Source organism: Mastomys coucha, unplaced genomic scaffold (assembly GCF_008632895.1).
Source record: "Mastomys coucha isolate ucsf_1 unplaced genomic scaffold, UCSF_Mcou_1 pScaffold23, whole genome shotgun sequence".
Taxonomy (NCBI): Eukaryota; Metazoa; Chordata; class Mammalia; order Rodentia; family Muridae; genus Mastomys; species Mastomys coucha.
In genome coordinates, this window is record NW_022196906.1 from 18,712,128 (window position 1) to 18,733,815 (window position 21,688).

The 21,688-nt window shown below is 37.1% G+C and overlaps 1 protein-coding gene and 1 long non-coding RNA gene across 4 annotated transcripts in view; one reads left to right on the forward strand and one right to left on the reverse strand.

Moving 5' to 3' along the window:
- Positions 1-21,688, forward strand: part of LOC116073745 — a 30,531-nt gene that overhangs the window by 4,100 nt on the left and 4,743 nt on the right. For 2 of the 3 annotated variants that reach the window (XR_004111889.1, XR_004111888.1), the window contains exon 2: positions 3,240-3,350. This is a non-coding gene — a long non-coding RNA (uncharacterized LOC116073745). Of the gene's footprint in view, positions 1-416; positions 449-3,239; positions 3,351-21,688 lie in introns of all 3 variants that reach the window. The other variant, XR_004111890.1, reaches the window with a different exon arrangement.
- Positions 10,603-21,688, reverse strand: part of Dpy19l2 (dpy-19 like 2) — a 91,107-nt gene continuing 80,021 nt past the window's right edge. Inside the window, exons 20-23 of the mRNA XM_031345780.1 lie at positions 20,751-20,850; positions 18,939-19,064; positions 12,515-12,698; positions 10,603-10,883 (exon numbers count right to left, since the gene is read on the reverse strand). Coding sequence (XP_031201640.1) covers positions 12,548-12,698; positions 18,939-19,064; positions 20,751-20,850 — 377 coding nt within the window. The 3' untranslated portion in view covers positions 10,603-10,883; positions 12,515-12,547. The remainder of the gene's footprint in view (positions 10,884-12,514; positions 12,699-18,938; positions 19,065-20,750; positions 20,851-21,688) is intronic.

Here is a 21,688-nt window from a genome sequence, read left to right on the forward strand (position 1 = left end):
TCTCTCTCTCTCTTACACACACACATACACACACACACACACACACACACTCTCTCTCTCTCTCTTTGCATATTCTGAATACTAATCCTCTGCCAGACTCTGTTATATATATAGCAGACAAAGATTCTCTCCCATTCTGTGCAGAAGAGTTTGTTTTATGGTCTCCCCTTGTCAATTGTTGGCTTCAATTCCTGGATAAATGGAATCCTGATCATAAAATTATTTTCTATACCTGTATTATGTAGGGTGTTGCCTATGTTTGCTTCTAGAAGTTTCGATGTTTTCATGTTTCAGGCTTAAGTAGTTGGTCCATTAGGAGTTAATTTCATATAAGGTGATAGATAAGGGTCTTCTATATGTGGACATTCAGTTTCCCCATCATCATTTTGTTGAAGTTTTTTTTTCTTTCTTTCCAGCGTATGTTTTTGGCGTTTTTGTAAAATATTAGGTAAGTAAAGTTATTTGTGCTCATGTTTGGGTCTTCAACTATTTTCCTTTGGTCTACACTCTGTTTTTGTTCCAGTACCATACTATTTTTGCTATTATGAGTTATGTTAAGATCTGGGAATGTAATCTCTGCAACATGTTGTTCCCTCTCAGAATCATTTTGACTATCTGGGGTCTGTGATGATCTCATATACATTTTAGTATCATTTTTCTTTAATTTCTATGAAGAATGAGATAGGAATTTTGATGGTGGTTGCATTGAATCTATAAACAGCTTCTGATAAAACAATCATTTTTCCCAATATTAATTCAGCCAACTCATGAGTATAGGATTCCCCCTCCTCCATTTCTAGTGTCTTTATTTCTCCAAAGGTTTAAAGTTTTCACTGCTAGAAGTCCTTCACTTCCTTGGTTAGATTTATTGGTAGACATTTTAGATTCTTTGAGGCTATTGTGAATGAGTGTATGCCCCTGATGTCCTTCTCTGTATGTTTGCGGTTGATTTATAGAAAATCTATTGACTTATGCAAGTTGATTTTGTATCATGCTACATTTCTGAATTCATCATTTCTAGACAGTTTCTGAAAGAATTTTTGTGATCTTTAATGTATGTTATCACATCATCTGCAAATAGGGATAGTGGGACTTATTTGTTCCATATTTGGTTTTGTTTTTCATTAATTTCTTTCTCTATTCATTTTATATCCAGATCACAGCACTCCTTTTCCTCCTCTCCTTCTAGTCCCACTTTCAGAAATCCCTCCCCCACCATTACCTGTCCCCTTCTCCTCAAAGAAGGTGACGTCCCCTTTGGGTACCACCCACCCATCAAGTTGCAGCAGGACTAAGCACATCCTCTCCCACTGAAATTCACTCAGGCAGTCCAGCTAGGGGAAAAGGGGTCTAATGGTAGGCAACTGAGTGAGAGACAGCCTCTGTACCAGTTGTTTGGGGACCCACATGAAGACCAAACTACATATCATATCTGCTACAATATGTAGGGACTATAGGTCCAGCCCCCTGCATGCTTGTTGGTTGTTGGTTCAGTCATTGTGAGCCCACACAGGCCCAGGTTATTTGACACTATAGGTCTTCTTGTGGTGTCCTGACTCCTCCACCTACTTTAATCCTATCCCTACTCTTCCACAAGACTCCTCTAGTTCCTCCTGATGTTTGACTGTGGGTCTCTGCACCAGTTTCCATCAGCTGCTGGATGAAGCCTCTCAGGGGATAATTATGCTATGCTCCTCTCTGCAAGCATAGTGGAATATTATTGTCAGGGATTGGCTCTCTCATAGGATGGGTCTCAACTTGTGTCAGTCATTGGTTGGCCATTCCCTCAATCCCTCTGCTCAATTCCCTTCATCCCTGAGCATCTTGTAGGCAAGATGAATTTTGGGTTGAAGGTTTTGTAGGTGGGTTAATGTCCCCCTCCCTCCATTGGAAGTCCTGCCTGGCTGCAGGAGGTGGACATTTCAGTCTCCATATCCCCTGGTGCTATGAGTCTCAGCTAGGGTTACCACTATAGCCTCCTGGGAGCCTCCACTCTCCTAGGTCTCCAGCTAGCCCCCGAGATGCCCCTCTTGCATTTCCCTTTTCTCTCTCAGCCTTCTCCAGTACCCCTTCTCCCAACACTTAATTCCCATCTACATTCCCATCCTCACACCTTCTCCCATCAAATTCCTTCCACCCATCCACCTCTAATGTCTATTTTATTTCCCCTTCTGAGTGAGATTCACTCATCCTCCTTTTCTTTATCCATTCTTCATTTGAGGGACATCTAGGTTGTTTCTGGTTTCTGGGCATTATAAATAACACTGTTATGAAAATAGTTGACCAAATGTCCTTGTGGTATAATAGGGTAATTTTGGGTATATGCTCATGAGTAGTATAGCTGGGTCTTGAGGTAGAACCCAATTTTCTGAGAAACTGCCAAATTGTTTTCCAAAGTGGCTGTAAAAATTTGCATTCCCACCAGGAATGGAGGAGTGTTCCACTTGTTCTACATCCCCACCAGTATGTGTCATTACTTGAATTTTTTCTATATTTACTATGAATTTTATTACTGCAAGGAACAAGGATATCTCCCAGTAGTCACAGGTAAGGAGCCACCATATATAGTTCCTTAGCACACCAAGAACACAGAGCTTCTATTTTCTTTCTTTTGTTTTTGGGTGGGAGATTGAACTTAGGACCTGGCAATGCTGGGTAAGTATTTTACCATTGAGCTAAAGATTGAGTTTCAGAGCCTCTAAATATATTTATATGTCATATATATGGAATATGTACTATATACATCACAAGTATACATATTTGTATCATATTATATCATGTACACACACACATACATACACTACATCTAATGAAAGTTCTGAGAACTGCTCTCCTGCCAATCCCAGAAAAGTCTGAGATACTCAGGAAAAGATGACCTGGTGACACCTAACAAGGGAAGGTTGTTTCTCCCCACTAGATAAGTACATTCCTCAAAGGATGAAGTGTTTTCTGCAAAACAGGAGATATAGTGCACTGGAAAGTGTCTTCGGGCTTTTCCACTCAGATGCCCATAAGATGCTGTTTGGTTGACTTAAGGCTTGAGGTTCTGTCTTCCCAGAAGGGACCAGTTAGTTCTCAGACTCTCAGTAAATCAGTACCCAGTACTGTACTAGAGAATTTATAAAGGCCCCTGACTCAATCATCTCTACAGTTCTTGGATAAAGAAGAGTTCTCTTACTTAGAACAAGGAAACCGAGGTGAGGATGTGATTTACTTCCTATCTATGTTTTCTTTCTTAGCCTGTGGACACTTCAACAGCAATGAGTGAACGGGCACTTGCTCAGAAGAGACTCAGTGAGAATGCATTTGATCTTGAAGCCATGAGTATGTTAAACCGAGCTCAAGAACGGGTATGTGGCTTTTTTTAATGTTTAAATGAGAATTTCACTAACTAGATGCCTGAATCATTACAGGGTGTGTTAGCAGGGACTGGAGACTCAAAAGTTTATATGTGCTGTTTTATATTTTATACTTGTTACACTTTGTTCATAGTAACTTACAAAATGACTTGACCTAATCACTAAGAAAATGCTAATTACATACTATGGCTAGAATTTACATTCTTAGGTGCACATAGAGTGCCCACAACTCCATGAGGTATAACTATTACTTTCCATGTTTCAGCAAACTTGCAATACTAGGTATGCATTAAATACAGTATGAATGGCCCTTTAGATCATCTATTTAGGATATGCAGTCAGGGTTCATACCCTCTCATTCTGTAATCATTGTCCTCATTGACTTCAAGAACATTAGCAAAACTTGATAAATTAAGTTGCATAGTATTTCCAAACTTGCTTACATAGTAGAATCATTTAAGGAACTCATTCAAAATAATTATCTCTAACAAATCTTTTAAAATGTCTAAATCTATCAAAGGTGTGCCTTGGAGTAATTTTAATTTCTCCCAGATGATTGTAATACAGGCAGTCTAAACTGAAATGGTATAGTAAATACGAGCCATTTACTAAACATCCTGGTTTCATGATATATAGGTATTAGGACTATAAGATGACACCAGGCAGTGGTGGTGCATGCCTTTAATCCCAGTACTTGGAAGGCAGAGGCAGGCAGATTTCTGAGTTTGAGGCCAGCCTGGTGTACAGAGTGAGTTCCAGGACAGCCAGGGCTACACAGAGAAACCCTGTCTTGAAAAAAACAAAAACAAAAACAAAAACCAAAAAAGCAAATGCCTCCCCCCTAGTCCAATCCTGCTATTCTACTTTAGCTGTACTCCTACCTCCTAACAGTGTGCTTCTATCCACTGTCACCTCCTTTAAGCCAACCTTGCACAGCAACTACAGTGATGGTTTTTAAAATGCAGCTTTTAATGCACTACCTTTAAGTATACCAGCATTTGTTACTTACCTCTGTAGGTTCTCAGTGCTTGCCATGGCTCACATGGTTACCAGTGCTGAAATTGCAAGGGATTACATAACCATCTGCCCATTATTCTATCTCTCTCTTATATTACAGAGACAATTCACGTTTCCATGCAACTGCATTTCCTGTGCAAGGTTTGTGCTAACTCCTCCAATGAAGGTAGTGCTTGTCTTTCTTGGTCCATGTGGGTGTGATGGATTTCCACCTTTCCTCTCTCTTGAAGCTCATTTCCTGGGTATTCTGTTACTGTTACCATACCTTAATTTCTTCATCTTATAGTCTTTATGTTTGTTTACTTGATTTGTTTTTAATTTGCCATTCTGATGGGTATAATATGGTATTTCGGAGACATTTTGACTTGCATTTCCCTGGTGAATAGAGACATTGAACATTCATTTAAGTACTTCTTGGCCATTAGAGATTCCTCTTGAGAATTCTATGCTTAGCTCTCTACCACACTTTTAACTGGGTTATTTTGGTGTTGAATTTCTTGAGTTCTTTATATACTTGGATATCAGTCCTCTGTCAGATGTAGGATTAGAGGAGATCTTTTTCTATTCTGTAGGCTGCTGTTTTTCCTATTGATGGTGGCCTTAGCCTTGTAGAAGGTTTTCAGTTTCATGAGTTCCCATTTACTAATTGTTGGTCTTAGGGCCTGAGCTATTGGTGTTCTGGTACAGGAAGTTTTCTCCTGGACCAATGTGTTCAAAGTGCTCTTTGCTTATTTGGATCCCTCTACTTTCCTTCTGTTGCCTCATTGCTCCAGGTTGTATTTTGAGCACAGTATTGAAAAGCATTGTGGACTGTGGACACCTCATTCTTGACTTGAGTGGAATTGCCTCAAGCTTTTCTCCATTTACAATGATGTTGGCTCTGGGTCTCTCATACATTATGTTGAGGTAAATTCCCTTTAGCCCCAGATTATCAAGGACTTTTATTATGAAGCCAAGTTGGATTTTGTTCGAAGGCCTTTTCTGAATCTCTTGAGATGATCATGTGATTTTTGGCCAATTATATAGTCAATTACATTGAATTGCATATGTTAATCATCCCTGAATTTCAGGGATAAAGTCAACTTTGTCAGGGTGGTCTTTTTGATATATGTCTGTGTTCTATTTGCAAGAGCTTTATTGAATAATTTTGAGTCAATGTTCATCAGAAATATTGGTTTATAGTTTTCTCCTTTATGTTGTAGTTTTTGTTTTGTTGTATCTCATTTGGGAATTACAGTGATACTGGCTTCATAAAAGAACTTTTGGAGTGCTCTTTCTATTTTCCTTTATTTTTTAATAATTTAAGAATGACTGGCTGTATATCTCTGAAAATGTGGTAGAATTCTGCTGTAAATCCATCTGCTTCTGAACTTTTTTCAATGCTGGATGGTTTTAATATTATCTCCTCCCTTGTTATAGGTCTATTTAGGTTGTTGACTTCTTCTTGACTTAGTTTTGTTCTTTAGTTGAATCTATAAATTTATCCTATTTCTTTTAGTTTTAATAGCTTAATGAGTATAAGTTATTAGACTCTGATATTCTGATTTCCTTTGGTGGCTGGTTGCTCTTACTCTGTTAATTGGAGTCTTTCTTTTGCTTAGTTGGGCAGTGGTTCTGCCAATATTATTAAAGCTATTTTATTCAATGATTCTTTGTATTGTTTTGTTTATTTCTACTTAACTAATTTCTGCTCTGATTGCTGACTGGGTTTAGATTTTGCTTGATCTAGTTTTTCCAAATTTTGAGTTGCATCATTAAGTTATTTATTTGGGCTTTTCTTTTTGTTTATGTAGACACTTATACTATAAATTACTTAATTTCTTTCATACAACTGCAATCAATGTGTTCAAAGGTTTTTGTCATTTTGTTTTAATTTTCATTTGCTTTGAGTAAATTTTCATTTCTTTGATTTCGACTCATTCACCACTGAACCATGAGTTGTCTAATCTCTAAGAGTTTCTGTACTTGCTAGATTGCTAGTTTGCTGTCAATTTTACATTTTATTGCACTGTAGTCAGAATATGAGATATTTCAATCTTTTCAAATTTGAAATGATTTGGATTTTGTGTCACAGTATGTATGTGCTGCTGAGTAGAACATATATCTTTGGTGCTTGAATGGAATATTCTATAGAGAATCTATTAAATTAATTTTGGTGTATGGTATCAAATAATTCTGATGTTTCTCAATTTATTTTTTCTTCAGATGACTAGTCTATTGGAGAAAATGGAATGACAATAACCTTCTATTAATGAGTTGATGCTAATCTATGTCTTTAAATCCAATAGCACATTTTTTAATGACATTCCACACACCAAAGTTTAGTTTATATATTTTTAGGAAATTAATGTCTTCCTGAGTGACTGCTCCTTTGATTAGAATTAATTTAATATGATATCTATTTTGTCAGCTATTAGGATAATGACACCTGATTTCTTCCTGGTCCCATTTGATTGGAGTACTTTCATTTATCTTTTTAAAGTGGTACTTATCTTTAAACTAAAATGTGTTTCTTGGAGGCAACAGATAATATGCATTATCGTTTCTTGGTCAAGTCAGTCAATCTGTGTCTTTTGATTGGAATTTTGAATCCATTTATACTTAAGATTAAGTTTTAAATATGTGTGTAAACTACAATCGTGTTGTTAAATTTTGGCATTTTGTTTTGTTTTGTTTTGTTTTCTTAGTGGCATTTTGTGCTTTAATAATTCAGGCTTAGTATTTCTTTCTAAATCTCTTGCCTGTGCTCATTCCTCCCTTCAATGTAAAATATTGCTTCCTGTAATTGTTTTTAAGATTTTTGGGTTTGGTTTATTATATATAACATTTTTGGACTGTTTAAATCATGGTAAGTTTTTTCTTCTTCAATTATGGCAGATAGATTTGCTGAGTATATTAATCTAAGCTAGTTGCCATTGTATTTTATGACTTAATTGTATTTGTTCAGGGCTCTGCTAGTTTTCAATTTCTTTTGTTGGAAAAAAATCAGTTATTATGCTGGTGGTTTCCATTCATAACATTATTTGTGGATGTTTTTTATTGTGTCCTTTAATACACTTTGCTATATATACCTAGTATTTTAACTATGATATGTTGTGGGGATTTTCTTTCTAGTCTGGTCTGTCTGGTGTCCTGTGTGCTTCTTGTATGTGTATGAACATGCCTTTCCTTACTTTTAGAAAGTATAACTTCAATGAAGTTATTGAATGAAGTTATAACAATGAAATAACTCCATTTCATTGAGTTGGGGTTCCTTTTCCTCATATATGCCTGTGATTGAAGGTTTGATCTTTACATGGTATTCCACATTTTCTGTATGCTCTGTTTATTTGGACTACATCCTCTACTTATCTTCAAGTCCTATCTTCTGTTTGATCATGAAAAAACTTCATTATCCTTTAATTATGACAGTTTCGCTAGGTATAATAGTCTGGCTTGGCATTGTTCCCTTTTAGCAACTGAAACGCATCATTTCAGGCCTTCATGAATTGATCATGAGATATCAATATTGTTCAGAAGAACCTGTTCAAATGTTATTTGGTGTATCTTGTGGCTTTGAATATACTTTGTTCTGAATTTTTAGTGTTTAGAGTATAATATGGCATGGGCTTTTTTTTTTTTTCTGGTCTTGTCTGTACATGAATATATATTTCTTTACCTTAATTTAGGAAATTTTGTGCTATCATTTTATCATTTTTGATTTATACCATGATCTTAAAATGAAATTCCTTTTTTATGCTCATGATTGAGAGATTTAATCTTTCAGAGTGTCCAATTGATCTTAAATGTTTTCACTTTATCTTTTTCATTGCCTGAATGTTTTAATTCCTCCCCCATGTCTTTGAATACTGGCATTTTGCCATCCCCTTGTTCTCCTCTATTACTGATGCTTTCTATGGATCTTGTTAATTGAATTTATCAAATACTGAAGTTCAGTATTTTTTTTCAGTGTTTATATGTCTGAATCAACTTTGTTTGTGGTTTCATTTAGGCATTTCTGTTCCCTCTCAATGCATTTAGGAATTTGTATCCTCCTGGATTTCTGTGAACATAGTCATTTTGTCAAATTATTTGTCTGGATGGGATTAGTAATTTTTGAGGAATTATGTTTTCACAATTTTGCATGTTTGTTGTGGGTTTTGTATTGGAACTTGCGCATCTTGGGTTAGGTCATTGGTTCCTTATTTTAAACAACCTTTATTCTTTCAGTGAAAATGTTTGTGATATTAAAATAGGTGTTATAATAAGATTGGTGTGTGTACAGGAAATTGTCTCCTGTACAAGGGCATTCAAGGATGTTTTCCACTTTCTCTTTTATGAGATTTAGTGTATTTAGTTTTATGTTGATGTTCTTTATCCACTTTGACTTGAGTTTTGTACCAGGTAATAAATGTGGATCTATTTGCATTCTTCTTTGGATATCCAGTTCTACCAACACCATTTGTTGAAGATGCTTTCTTTTTTCCATTGTATGGTTTTGGCATCTTTGTCAAAAATCAAGTGTCCATAGGTATGTGAATTTATTTCTGGGTCTTTGATTCTATTCCATTGATCAACCTGTCTGTTTCTATACCAAGCCATGCAGTTTTTATCACTCAAGACCCAGCTATACTGCTCCTAGGCATATAACCAAAATGTCCCACCATACCACAAGGACATGTACTCTACTATGCTCATAGCAGCTTTATTCATAATAGTCGGAAACTGAAAACAGGCAAGATGTCCCTCAACTGAAGAATGGATACAGAAAATGTGCTTCATTTACATAATGGGATACTATTCGGCTATTAAAAATGAGAATGTTATAAATTTTGCAGGCAAATGGATGGAACTAGAATCATTCTGAGTGAGGGAAACCAGACTCAAGAGGACATGCATGGTACATACTCATTGATAAGTGAATATTGTTCATAAAAATGGAATAACCTTGATAAAAACCACCCACCCAAAGAAGTTAAATAAGAAGGTCTAAGCAAGGATGCTTGAATCACACCCAGAGGGAAAAACAAAATAGTCATATTGGCAGAGGGAGGGAAGGATTTGGGTGGGAGAGGGGGAGGTGGAGTGGAATGGGAAGGTGGGATCAGGTGTGGGGAGAGACAGGAAAGAAGCACAGAGGTCCAGGAGAATAATTGGAGCTGGTAGAAGGGGATCTGTAGGAAGTCTCAGAGACCTGTGAATAGGAGAGGCTCCCAGGAGACAATGCAGTTACATTAGCAGAGATGCCTAACAGTGGGGACACAAAATCTGAAGAGGCCACGCAGGACTCCCCAGTAGAAGGACAAGGACACAAACCTACCCACAAAACTTTTGACCCAAAATTTGTCCTGCTAAAAAGAAATGCAGTGATGGAGCAGAGCCTTGAGGAAAGGGCAACCAATAACTGGCCCAACTCAAAACCCATCCCATGGGCAACCACCAATCTCTGACATTATTTAATGATACTCTGTTATGCTTGTAGACAGGAGCCTAGCATAAACCGTCTTCAGAGAGGCTCTACCCAGCAGCAGACTGAAACAGATGCAGATACCCACACCCAAGCACTGGATGGCAGTCAGAGATGCTTATGAAAGAGTTGGGGGAAAGACTGAAGGCATGGAAGGGGATAGGAGCCCCACAGGAAGATCAACAGAGAGACCTTCTGAGAGCTCGCAGAGACTGAGGCACCAACCAAAGAATACATGCAGACTTGAATTAGGGCCCTTACCACATATGCCTCTCAGTCTCCATGCCCACCCTGTCTGGCCTCAGTGGGAGAGGATGCACCTAATCTGGCAAGACTTGATGTGCCAGGATAGGGGGATTCCTGGGTGGGCCCCACAGGGAAGGGGAGGGACTCTGTGAAAGAAGGAATGGGAGTGGCATTTGGGATGTAAATTAATTATTTAATAAAGACTTTCTAGGCAAAAACATGAGGAGGATGAGAATGATGCTTCTGATGGGCCTGACCTTGTTAGGCCTGGATTAAACTATGTTTGTGTCTTAGTTTTTAACAAAAAAAGTTTTAAATTTGTAGTAAAACAAAAAAGATTGTAGAAAAAAATGTTTTTCTACAGTTGTAGAATTGTATGATGTCTATTGGTGTTTTAAAAAAAGAAAAATTTAAACTGTAGTAAAGGAAGACAGCAAGCCAAAACCTGTACTGTTACCTAGTAGAGCCCTCTGAATGCTCCTGTAGCTCTCAAATCCCTCATCTTTAATAGACTTTATCTCTTATGCAAATAAAGCAAAATAAAATCGCAATTTTATTAGAACTAGAATGGCTGATTTGGGGATACGAGCAGAAAAAGGATGAAGCATAAATGTTATTTGTGGTTTGTTGTGGCCACACGTCACTCCAGGGGCTGGATGATGGAAGACAGCTGTGTGAAGCTTACTTTAGCTGTGGTGCAAACCAGGACTGTAGGAGGTCAGAAGCAATTTTTGTTTTCTGCACAGGAGAAGAATCTGCCCTTTTTCCATCTCACAGCATTTATATGTAGTCTTCAAACTTCAAAACAGTACATGCTAAAACATGCAGATAAGAACAAATAGCTTAATTTGTTTAAATTTAATTTAAAAATTGAAAATAAGCTGAAGTCCGATGTTCCTATTTCTTTACACCAAATTCATGGAAAATTCTAAGGTATGTTTACCTCAATCTGTAGTTTCCTATTAGTGAAATGATTATTTTGGTGGGCCAGGAGAAGGGAGTTGAGAGAAGTAATATCAGTGGAGTGCTTGTACCTGCTAAGTACCTTAACAGTTATTACTTTGTGCTCATTGGCCCTGCAATTAGGTAGATTCTGATTTATCCCAAAGAAACAAAACTTCACAGGATAACATGAGAAGCTTATTAGCACAGGACCTACCACAAAATACACACCTATATTTTTTTGAATGGATCGTAGGTAATAAACTATGTATCAGACTTAGATCTGTTACTTCATGTCCCCACTTTCTGTCACAATACATTGCCTTCCAGTGGAACCATACAAGTGATTTTAATAGCTAAAGAAGATGACTGCCAACATAAACTTAACTAATACACCTCGTAACCTGTGGTTTCAGGACTCCTTTTAAGTTAAAATATATGTTTCATAAAGAATGAAAAAGGAAGAAATGCAGTCTTTGGGGACCTTTAAAATGATTTAATAGACATTGTACATGAAAATAACAAAATTCATAGGACAAAATTATGTGTAAGGAACATTTTATTGGTTAACATAGCTCGTATCATTTTTGTTGAATTCTAATAATTACTTTAAAATATCCCTCTGGTGACATTGTGCAAAACATATTTTTTAATGAATGTTATATCTATTCCCCTCTTTGCTCCACACCAAAAAGAAACTACTTGCAAATGTTAAAATTGACACAATACAGCATTCTTTCTTAGCTATTTTGTGTTCAGCATTAAAATGTTTTCCAACTATAAAAGTTGGGATATAATTGCTTACCTATTGTAAGTAATTATACATAACTAATCTATGAAATTGAATCATCTTTTATGGTTGACCAAAAACATACAGAAAATACAAGTGTAAAAAGTCCAAGATGCTTAACTCGGAGCAGATGCAGATGCAAACATCTAGCATGTTTAAAGTTTATCATGAAAAGAAAGACAATTTTACTCTTGGATGGACACACTCTATCTTCAAGGTAATTACCAATTTTCAAAGCATTTTTGATAGATACCTTTTATTGGGAGATAAAATTTATAAAGCAATACTGTCTTCATCATAAGCTAAAAGTGAATGAGGCTACCACCATTATCGGGTTTCTCAGAGCCTGTGCTCTTCTCCATGGCTCAGAGGGTCTAGGCTGATCCATGGGTACTAGGTAAACCTGAAATAACTTGCCTAGCTGGACTGACAAGGAATTATTTCACTTTAGTTTCTAAAGTTATACTGATATTTTCCATACATGTTCTCTCTGAACTCTAAAATGAACATTTCTTAATCAGGTATAGGTTGACTTAATTATTTATGAGGTAAGCTTGACAGACTGGCATTCAATGTAAACAATGCAGTAATTTATCATTAGTAGTAACTTGAAAAGTTTAAATAATTTTATCTTGCTTTAAAAGTGTCTCTTAGTAAAGCTTGTGATTTTTATTGTTGTAAATAAGGCTGGAAGTGTTCATTTTTGACACACACCTTCGCACTACAGAATGTTGTGGCGCCTTGATCTCAGTTAATCTTCAGTACTCTGTACATACTATTCTGAAACACTGTGGTGAAATATGGCCGAGAATCCTTGAGCAGGATACTGCAGAGGGGAGGGTTAGCCGCATTGGAAGGGTCTTCCACATCCCATATTTCAAGCATGCTGCAACCAGGTCTAAAAAACAAAGCGTATAGATAGTCATATTAAATAAAATCACATGTTCACATTAAGAAATAGCTCCAAAATTTCCAGAGGCTAATTAATTTAACTACTTAAAAATGTAAAACCATAACTTGAGAAAGCATTAAGTCCAACACCTAGAATAAAATGAAGTGAAACATGATACATCTCTAGCCCTGGTCAACACATGCAAAACATAAAATGTGGAGTCAGAAATCCATATCTGAGAAGGTTTACCCCCAAACGAAACACAACTATGCTGGCTAATCACTATTCTCATCCAGTCATAAGACCCATTTGTAGTTGGATGACATAAGTTAAAGAAGAGCTAATTAAAGTCATTTGAAGACCCATACTTTTGTAAACATCAAGTGCCCTGATTTAGTAGACAAACATATAATCCAAGGCAGAGAAAGGAGATTCTTAGGTTAAGTTGTTCTCTTTAGTTCCTCCTTTTTCAGGGTGTCTATGAGTATGCTAAGTGGTGTAATATGTCTTGATAGAGAGTAACCCTACACAATTTTTTGTTGTTGTTGTTGTTGTTTTCAAGACAGGGTTTCTCTGTGTAGTCTTAGCTGTCCTGGAACTCACTCTGTAAACCAGGCTGGCCTCGAACTCAGAAATCCATCTGCCTCTGCCTCCCAAATGCTGGGATTAAAGACGTGCACCACCACCACCTGGCTTACAAATTTTTAATGTATATTTTGAAGTATAACAAAAAGTCCCTGACATTTCCTATATAAAGTTTAACTACATATAAGGAGCATCACTATTAATATAGAGACATTCCTACCACTTATCACATCCCCCATAACCTTCCTGTGGTCAATTTTCTTCCCAAATCATGGCCCAGTTACCCTTGGGTCTCCTTTCTGCAAGACAGTATTTACAACTCCATGCAAATACATTGTCTAAGCTTTTCACTTCTGGCTTCCTTATCTTAGAATACTGAGGAGTTTTGGTTTTTTTTTTTTAAGATTTCTGTATTTATTTTGTGTATATGAGTACACTGTACACTGTATTAGTCTTCAGACATACCAGAAGAGGGCATTGGATACCATTACAGATGGTTGGGAGCCACCATGTGGTTGCTGGGAATTGAACTCAGATCTTCCAGAAGAGCAGCCAGTACTCTTAACCACTGAGCCATCTCTCCAGCCCCCAGAATACTGTAGTTTTGATACCATTAGATATTGTTTGTCCTGCTGAGCTTACCAGTCAAGTTACTACAAGTGTACCTAAGAACACTTGAGAAGAAAACTTCAACTGAAGAATTGAGGAATAGATCAAGTTGGTCTGTGGGCATGTATGTGGGGGGTTGTCTTAATTGTTAATTGGTCTGAAAGGGCTCAGGCCACTGTGCAGAGCATCAATACCATTGTAGGTGGTATTCAGTTCTGTAACAAGTCTAGCTAAGGGGCTGGAGAAATGACTCAAAGATTAAGACCACAAACTGCTCTGACAGAGGACCCACAGTTGCCTGTAACTTCAGTTACAGGGAATCTAATGACCCTTTCTAACCTCCATGAACATGAACAAATGTGTGTCATCTAAATAAGCAAAACACATACACACACACACACACACACACACACACACACACACACACACACATGCACACACGATCTTTAAAAATATTAATACAAATCTAACTGAGCATAAGCCTATGAGCCAGTCCTCAAGCAGCAACCTCCATGGTTCCTGCCGTACTTCTTTGGTTGTGAAGTGAGATTCTGAAGGTAATAATGTGTCTAGTAACAACCAGGCCTGCCTTGAGGTTCGTGAACTCCTACCTTGACTTCCCTCATGATCAACTGTGACCTGGAATTATAAGCCAGATAAACCCTTTCCTCCCACCATTTGCTTTTGGTCTGGGTATTTTATTACAAGAACTGAAATTAGAGCATTACATTTCTTCTAAATACTATTGCCCATTGCATTCCTAACTAGTATTTTATGGCATAGAAGTACCACAGTTTGTTTATTGATTCTCAAATTACTGACTATTCTAGACACTTGCAGTCTTGGTGACAGTGTGTATCCTCAGTATGAGAACTCATTAAACTAATTTCAGATAGACATCAAGCAGTGATATAGAGGGGAGTGGTAAGTGATCTGTAACTTGAAAGCAACTTCAAAATTATCTTCCAAAAGTGACTGCATTTTATTTTACTTTATTTTATTTTATTTTATTTATTGGTTTCTGCAAGAAATGTACAAGAGTTCAAATAGCTCTTATTTGCATAAGCATATGGCATTAACACTTTTCATAATTTTAGTTATTTTCGTATTGATATAGTTCATTCAAAATATCTTCTTTGGTACATCTGTACCAAATTTGCCAAATTTTGTGTTGTTTCTTACATTTAAGGTTGGAGAATTTTTTATCCTCTCAGATGTGTTAGACTTTAGAATATAAAACTGATCAATAATTACTTAATACATGGTACATGTAAGCTACAGTCTGTTGCCGTCTAATACACGCATGTCCCTGTGGTGCAACAGTGAAAACGAGGCACATAGCCCTCTCCCCACAGCTGATCCTTGCTCTTTGCAGCTCCACTCTTCTGCTTCTAACAATGCCTTCCAAACACAACAATACCTCTCCTCGTTCATGGAGATTTGTCTGCACTTTCTGCAATTCCTGCTTTCTTTCTATTTTTGTCTGACTTATCTTCCTAAGTATAATTATTAGCCACACTGTACGTATCAAGGGTTCATTCATTCCTATGGATGAGTACTATTACATTTTCTAAATATTCTAATAATGTGTTTTAGTAATTAATTCACCTGTTAGTAAATATTTTAACTATTTCTAGGTTGAACCACTAAAGCAAAGCTGGTATGAATAACTGCATGCAATTTTAAGTATAGATGAATGCTTTACTTTTTAAGGTCTACTTTATGTGCGTGTGTGTGTGTGTGTGTGTGTGTGTGTGTGTGTGTGTGTGTGTGCGCGCGTGTGTGTGTGTGTGTGTGTATTTAAAATGATTGGAATTATATTCCTTGACAGGAAGGAATTAACAAAAAGAAAGCTACCTAGACAACATCTAAATAATTGCTTTGTAGATAATGCAATTAAAAATCAAACACAAAATCACAAAAGGAAATTCTAAAATGTTTGAACTGAATAAAAATGGACACAGCATATCTGAGTCTGTGTGAAGCACCACAGCAGTCTAATAAAGGACTTTAGATATAAAAAGAACTCTTAAAATGAAATAAGAAAACAACTCAACTAAAACAGACAAAAAACTTGGACACTACAACAGGAAATACATGAATGGTAAAGAGTCATATAGAAAGATGCTTTATGTTACTATCCATTCACAAAATGTACGTTAAACTCACAAGGAGAGACCCTTAAATCACATAATACAACACTGAAAGTTGATGAGTAACTGACCGTCCCAAGTGTTGGTGACATGAAGGCATACTTACTACTCTTAGTATCAGTTGTGGGAATAAAATGTACAAACCATGTAATGACAGAATTTTGCAGCTTTTTAAGAAACCTGATACCTACTCTGTATATTTACTTAAAATTAAAGATGGAATTATTGAAGCTGAAGAGATGGCTCAGGAGTTAAGGACATTTTCTGCTCTTGCAGAGGACTTGAATTTGATTCTCAGCACCTAGGTCAGGCTGTTAACAATCAAACTACAAATACAATCAAAAGATTGAATACAAAATAGAATACAATCAAAGATTTGTATTCTATCTCATTGCCTAGGTTTGGAGAAGAATTGTGTGTGTGTGTATTAATTTTTATCAAAATATCAGAGTTATATGTACATTTCGGTTGGTTAGGTTGTTTTTGTTTGATGTTGTATGTTTGCTTTTGTTTGGTTCAAACATTTGGAATCCCTTGTGATAAGCCTGCCTGCAGGAGGCCACTTAGACCCTCTACCAACCTGAACACTGTCAGGTGACCCTCTCGTACAGATAAGAGTTTTGCTGACTATAGAATTCACGACTTCTTTATTCATGACCTTGTTTGTTTGCTCATCAGAAGATTTGGCTCTTCCTCTTGAGAAGTCAGTGTCCCTCACAGTGTGCTTGCTGTCCTCCTCTCTTCACAGCATCCGCACCTTATCCTTCTTCACAGCATCCCCACCTGATCCTTCTTCACAGCATCCCCACCTGATCCTTCTTCACAGCATCCCCACCTGATCCTCCTTCACAACATCCCCACCTGATCCTTCTTCACAGCATCCCCACCTGATCCTCCTTCACAGCATCCCCACCTCATCCTTTTTCACAGCATCCGCACCTGATCCTTCTTCACAGCGTCCCCACCTGATCCTTCTTCACAGCATCCCCACCTGATCCTTCTTCACAGCATCTGCACCTGATCCTTCTTCACAACATCCCCACCTCATCCTTCTTCACAGCATCCCCATCTCATCCTTCTTCACAGCATCCCTACCTGATCCTTCTTCACAGCATCTGCACCTGATCCTCCTTCACAGCATCCCCACCTGATCCTTCTGTTTGGCTGCATGCGCCTTGCCCTGGTTTTCAAAGGGTTTGCCCTTTATGGACTTGTTGAACTTTGCAGAGGATTTCTCAGTTAGTGTCTTTCTCCAACCTCAGAGACTTAGACAGTTCTTGGGTTGTGGTTTTCTATTACTTCTCTCCTCCTTTCCTGTATTATAATTGAGGTCCCATGCTCTGTCCCAGCCATGGCCCTCATGGTCAGTTACTTAATTATACTTTCCAGATCTCTGCAACTTTTTCTTAGTAAATAATTCATATAAGTCCTGCGTGTGTTAGTTGCTTTTTCTTGATCTACTTCAAATTCACTGTTTTTTTCCTTTTTTCTTTTTTCTTTATCAAATCAATTTGCTGTTTAGAACTTTTTAAATGTTTCACTTGAACTCTGGAGTTTACCTCTAGAGTTCACCTCTAGAGCTCCCAAATGCAGCTGGTTTTGCTGCATTGAGATGGTGTATCTTTCCGCTGACTCACAGCAGGTTCTACTTTAATTTTTAGTTTCTAGAGCAGAAGCCAGGACTCTGCACACACCAGATGAGTGCTGATCCTTGGAACAGTGTGGCTAGCTCTCTCTCTCTCTCTCTCTCTCTCTCTCTTTCTCTCTCTCTCTCTCTCTCTTTCTCTCTATTAAATCCTGTGAATAATAAATATGGACTCTTTATCAACCTTCCTAATGCTGCGACCTCTTAGTATGGTTCCTCATGCTGTGGTGACCCCAAATAAATTTATTTTGTTGTTACTTCATAACTATAATTTTCTACTTATGAATTATGATGTAAATATCTGATCTGCGACCCCTGTGAAAGGGTTGTTTGATGCCCAAAGGGGTCACCACCTACACATTGAGAATCATTGCTCTAGTTGATCTAATCAAATACACGGGTGCTTTGAATCAGTTTCTGCTAACTTCCTATTTTCAGAGTTTTGGTCACCATATGCATGACTGACAAGTGTGGCTTGAAAGTGGGCAGTTTAAACTACATTCTAGTGACACTTGAACCTATTTTGATCTCTTGACTGATGAACAGGTTTTTTGTTATAGGCAATTTACTTGTCTGGATCTGTTGATATCTTTGCCAGAAATCTAAATAATAACCTAAAGAGATCCACTGAAGACATTATTTTGTTTTAATTTTGGAAATATAAATCTCAAAATATTTATAATGTTTTTACTTATATAATCTTTAGGTATGAGAAATTTGAAACCTTATATCCAGTATAACTGAGTAACAGTAGCAGGTAAATATACTTTACTTATACTTGAGGCATTTAGTAAAAACATTGCAAACAATGGAAAATTTATGGAATATACATTTATAATAGATATTTTAACCTGATTTAAGTATTTCAGGAAAATCGTCTGTGACAAAACAACACCTGACTTCATTAGTCTTTGTATAGTTTATGCTTCCAGTGAAAACTAAGTTTAAAAGGTCCTATAAAAATTAAGATATTAGAATAAAATTTAATAGGTATTATGAGAAGATAGTATAATTTAACTTCTCTACATTGCAATGGTCGTAGGTGACTGGGATATATCTAAAATACTAATCCTTACGTAGCTGCACTGTATCAGTACAGAATGAAGGGAGGTATTTGAAGCTTTACAATATACTGCGTTATACATAATATCATCAATATTCACTTTGCTTTACAATATACCATACTATACACAAAATTATTGATATTCACTTTGCTTTACAATATACTGTATTATACATATTATCGATACTCACTTTGTTCTCACGACACACCATGCCTCTTCTAGCACGTAATAATTCACATGTAATTCCAACAGCTTATTTCTCACTTCTAATGCAGATTTTCGGCTATATACAGAATAAACTATTTTTGTTCGAGCCCTTTAAATGTAAACAACAATTACAAACCTATTTTAAGATAAATAATAGATTAAAGAAGATTTTCTAGCAAATTGATACCCTAATCCTCAATGGATAGAAGATGAATGTGACCACAAATTATGCAGTTGCTTCAAGAGATTAATCTTCATGTGTCTATTTCTATTTTCAACATATGAATTCTTCAGCAGTTTGAAGCTTGTTATATCTAAGCCAAATATATAGATAATTTGTACTGGGTGTCCAGATGATAGTTCATTTCATATAGTCTACAAAAGAATCTGTTAAAAGAATATAATTCTGTCATGTAGAAGCTGAGGCTGTGACAATATGAATCTTGATAGATAATTTCCTATCTAGAAGCTAAAAACAGACAAACTGAGGTGGAATGCTGCCTAGGGAATATTTAGCAGTGAGCATCCAGGATACTTCCATGGATAAGAAAAGTACCATAGAAAACTTTGAAATGCCAGGATGTCCAATCAAATGTGGCATACTAGAAGATAAACTGGAGTTGTGACAAAATCCTGAGTGAACTAAATATTGTCTGGGATGTTTAATCACTACAACTAGACGGAAATTTTTGGCTAACTCAAAATTATTTCTTCTTGCAGTGTACCAAAAATTAAGAGAAAAAGTTTCTTTTAACAAAGACAGACTGGTAAATGCTTTTTAAATCCATACCTGCTGCACTGGGGTGAAGCCCTGAATTCAGGTCCCTTAAACCCAAAGCCAAAAATGTCAGCTCAGGCCTGCAACTGAAGCAGGGGGAAGAGATGTGCAGGTCCCAGAAACTCTCTGGCCAGCCTAGCTGAATTCTATGGTAAGCAGACTTTGTCTCCAAGAATAAGTTGGAGCATAATCAGAAAATGCATTCACCACTAGGACTAGGACTAGGACTAGGACTAGTAGGACTAGGACTAGGACTAGGACTAGGACTAGTAGGACTAGGACTAGTAGGACTAGGACTAGGACTAGGACTAGGACTAGGACTAGGACTAGGATGACTAGGACTAGGACTAGGACTAGGACTAGGACTAGGACTAGGACGATGACTAGGGTTAGGGTTGGGTTAGGGTTAGGGTTAGGGTTAGGGTTAGGGTTAGGGTTAGGGTTAGGGTTAGGGTTAGGGTTCATAGGCATGTGCAAACACACACAGAGGTAAACAGAAGTGTTTTAGTCATCAAAGCTAAAGTAGTATTTTTGCTTAATCAGATAGGAAGTTCCATAATTTTAAGAGACAGTTCATAGCAAATTCCATGTGGGGAAATAAACTACCTTTTAACCATTTAAAAGTTTGAAATATATCTTAAATCTGGCAGAAAAATGTATGAAGTTGAGAGAGGTGCTGGCAAAATATGGTTGTGTATCCAATTTATTTAACCTGTGATGAATTCTTTAAAGTTTTATGTTCTTTCTCTTTCCCTTCCACCCCCTTCTCTATGTTTATGGGCTGGGCACAGTGAAGTGTGTTCATCTCTCTGTTTCAGCATCTCTGCATGTGTTGTTCTTATCTCTCCCCCCCATACACATCTAACACCTCATACACATTAACCATTTTGTGAGTATATGTATGTGTGTGTGTGTGTGTGTGTGCGCGCGTGCACATGTAAACAAACATTTTCCTTTTTCTAAGGGCCATTAGCAAGTAGTAGAAATTCTAACCAACAGATGCAGGTGCCTGCTCACCTCAAGTCTGCATCCTCATAGTGTGGGTGGTTCACAATTGGATGCAGTGTAGACAGCTTGATGCTTGCCATTGTAGGCATGGCGCCTGCAAAGACGGCGTCTGGGAAATACAATAACATTTCTTAACAAAACATTTCCAAGAAAAATTAAAAGTTCAATGTGCCCCCAAAATCTCAATTCAAGTTAAGAAAAAAATTAAAAATCTTACATAATGGCTCCTGATGTAGATATTTTACTTATTCTATCCATATCCTTTGTCTTCTGAAATATTTAAACTGTGCTTTCCTGGTGCTAGGAGCTATGCACATACTTTTAAATTTCATTTTACATTTAATTATTTGATTCTGTGTGCATGTGTGCATGTGTGCGTGTGTGTGTGTGTGCGTGTGTGTGTGTGTGTGTGTGTGTGTGTACAAATGCACACCATGAAGAATATGTAGAATAAAGAAAACTGTTAGGAATTGTTTCTCCTCTACCATGAGGCCTGGGAATATAAATCAAGTTCTCAGGTTTGTCAGCAGGTGCATTCATCCACTGAGCTATCTCACTGACCTTTTGTACATTTTTTTTTTTAAGGGATTCAGTCGCTTGGTTTGTAGGATAACTCAGTGAATTTTGTGTTTTTCTTATTGTGTAGAAAAATAGGTTCAGAAGTAGCAAAGCTAAGCGTCCTGCCAGGACTATACCGCTGAAACATTTACAAGTTCACCTTACCTACTTCACCATTACTACAGATAGAAGACTCGACAAAAAGGAAAACATTCTGTCTTACTATGAACAATGTCAAAGCCCAATGTCATGGTACAATTTTTCAAAAGATTTTTTTTGTTGTTGCTGTGGTGGTAAGTTATAGTCATGTTGATTTGTTAAGAGGAAATGATGTCCTTCAGTATTTCAATATTTATAATTTAGGACCTGGCCGCACAGCTGTGTGGCCT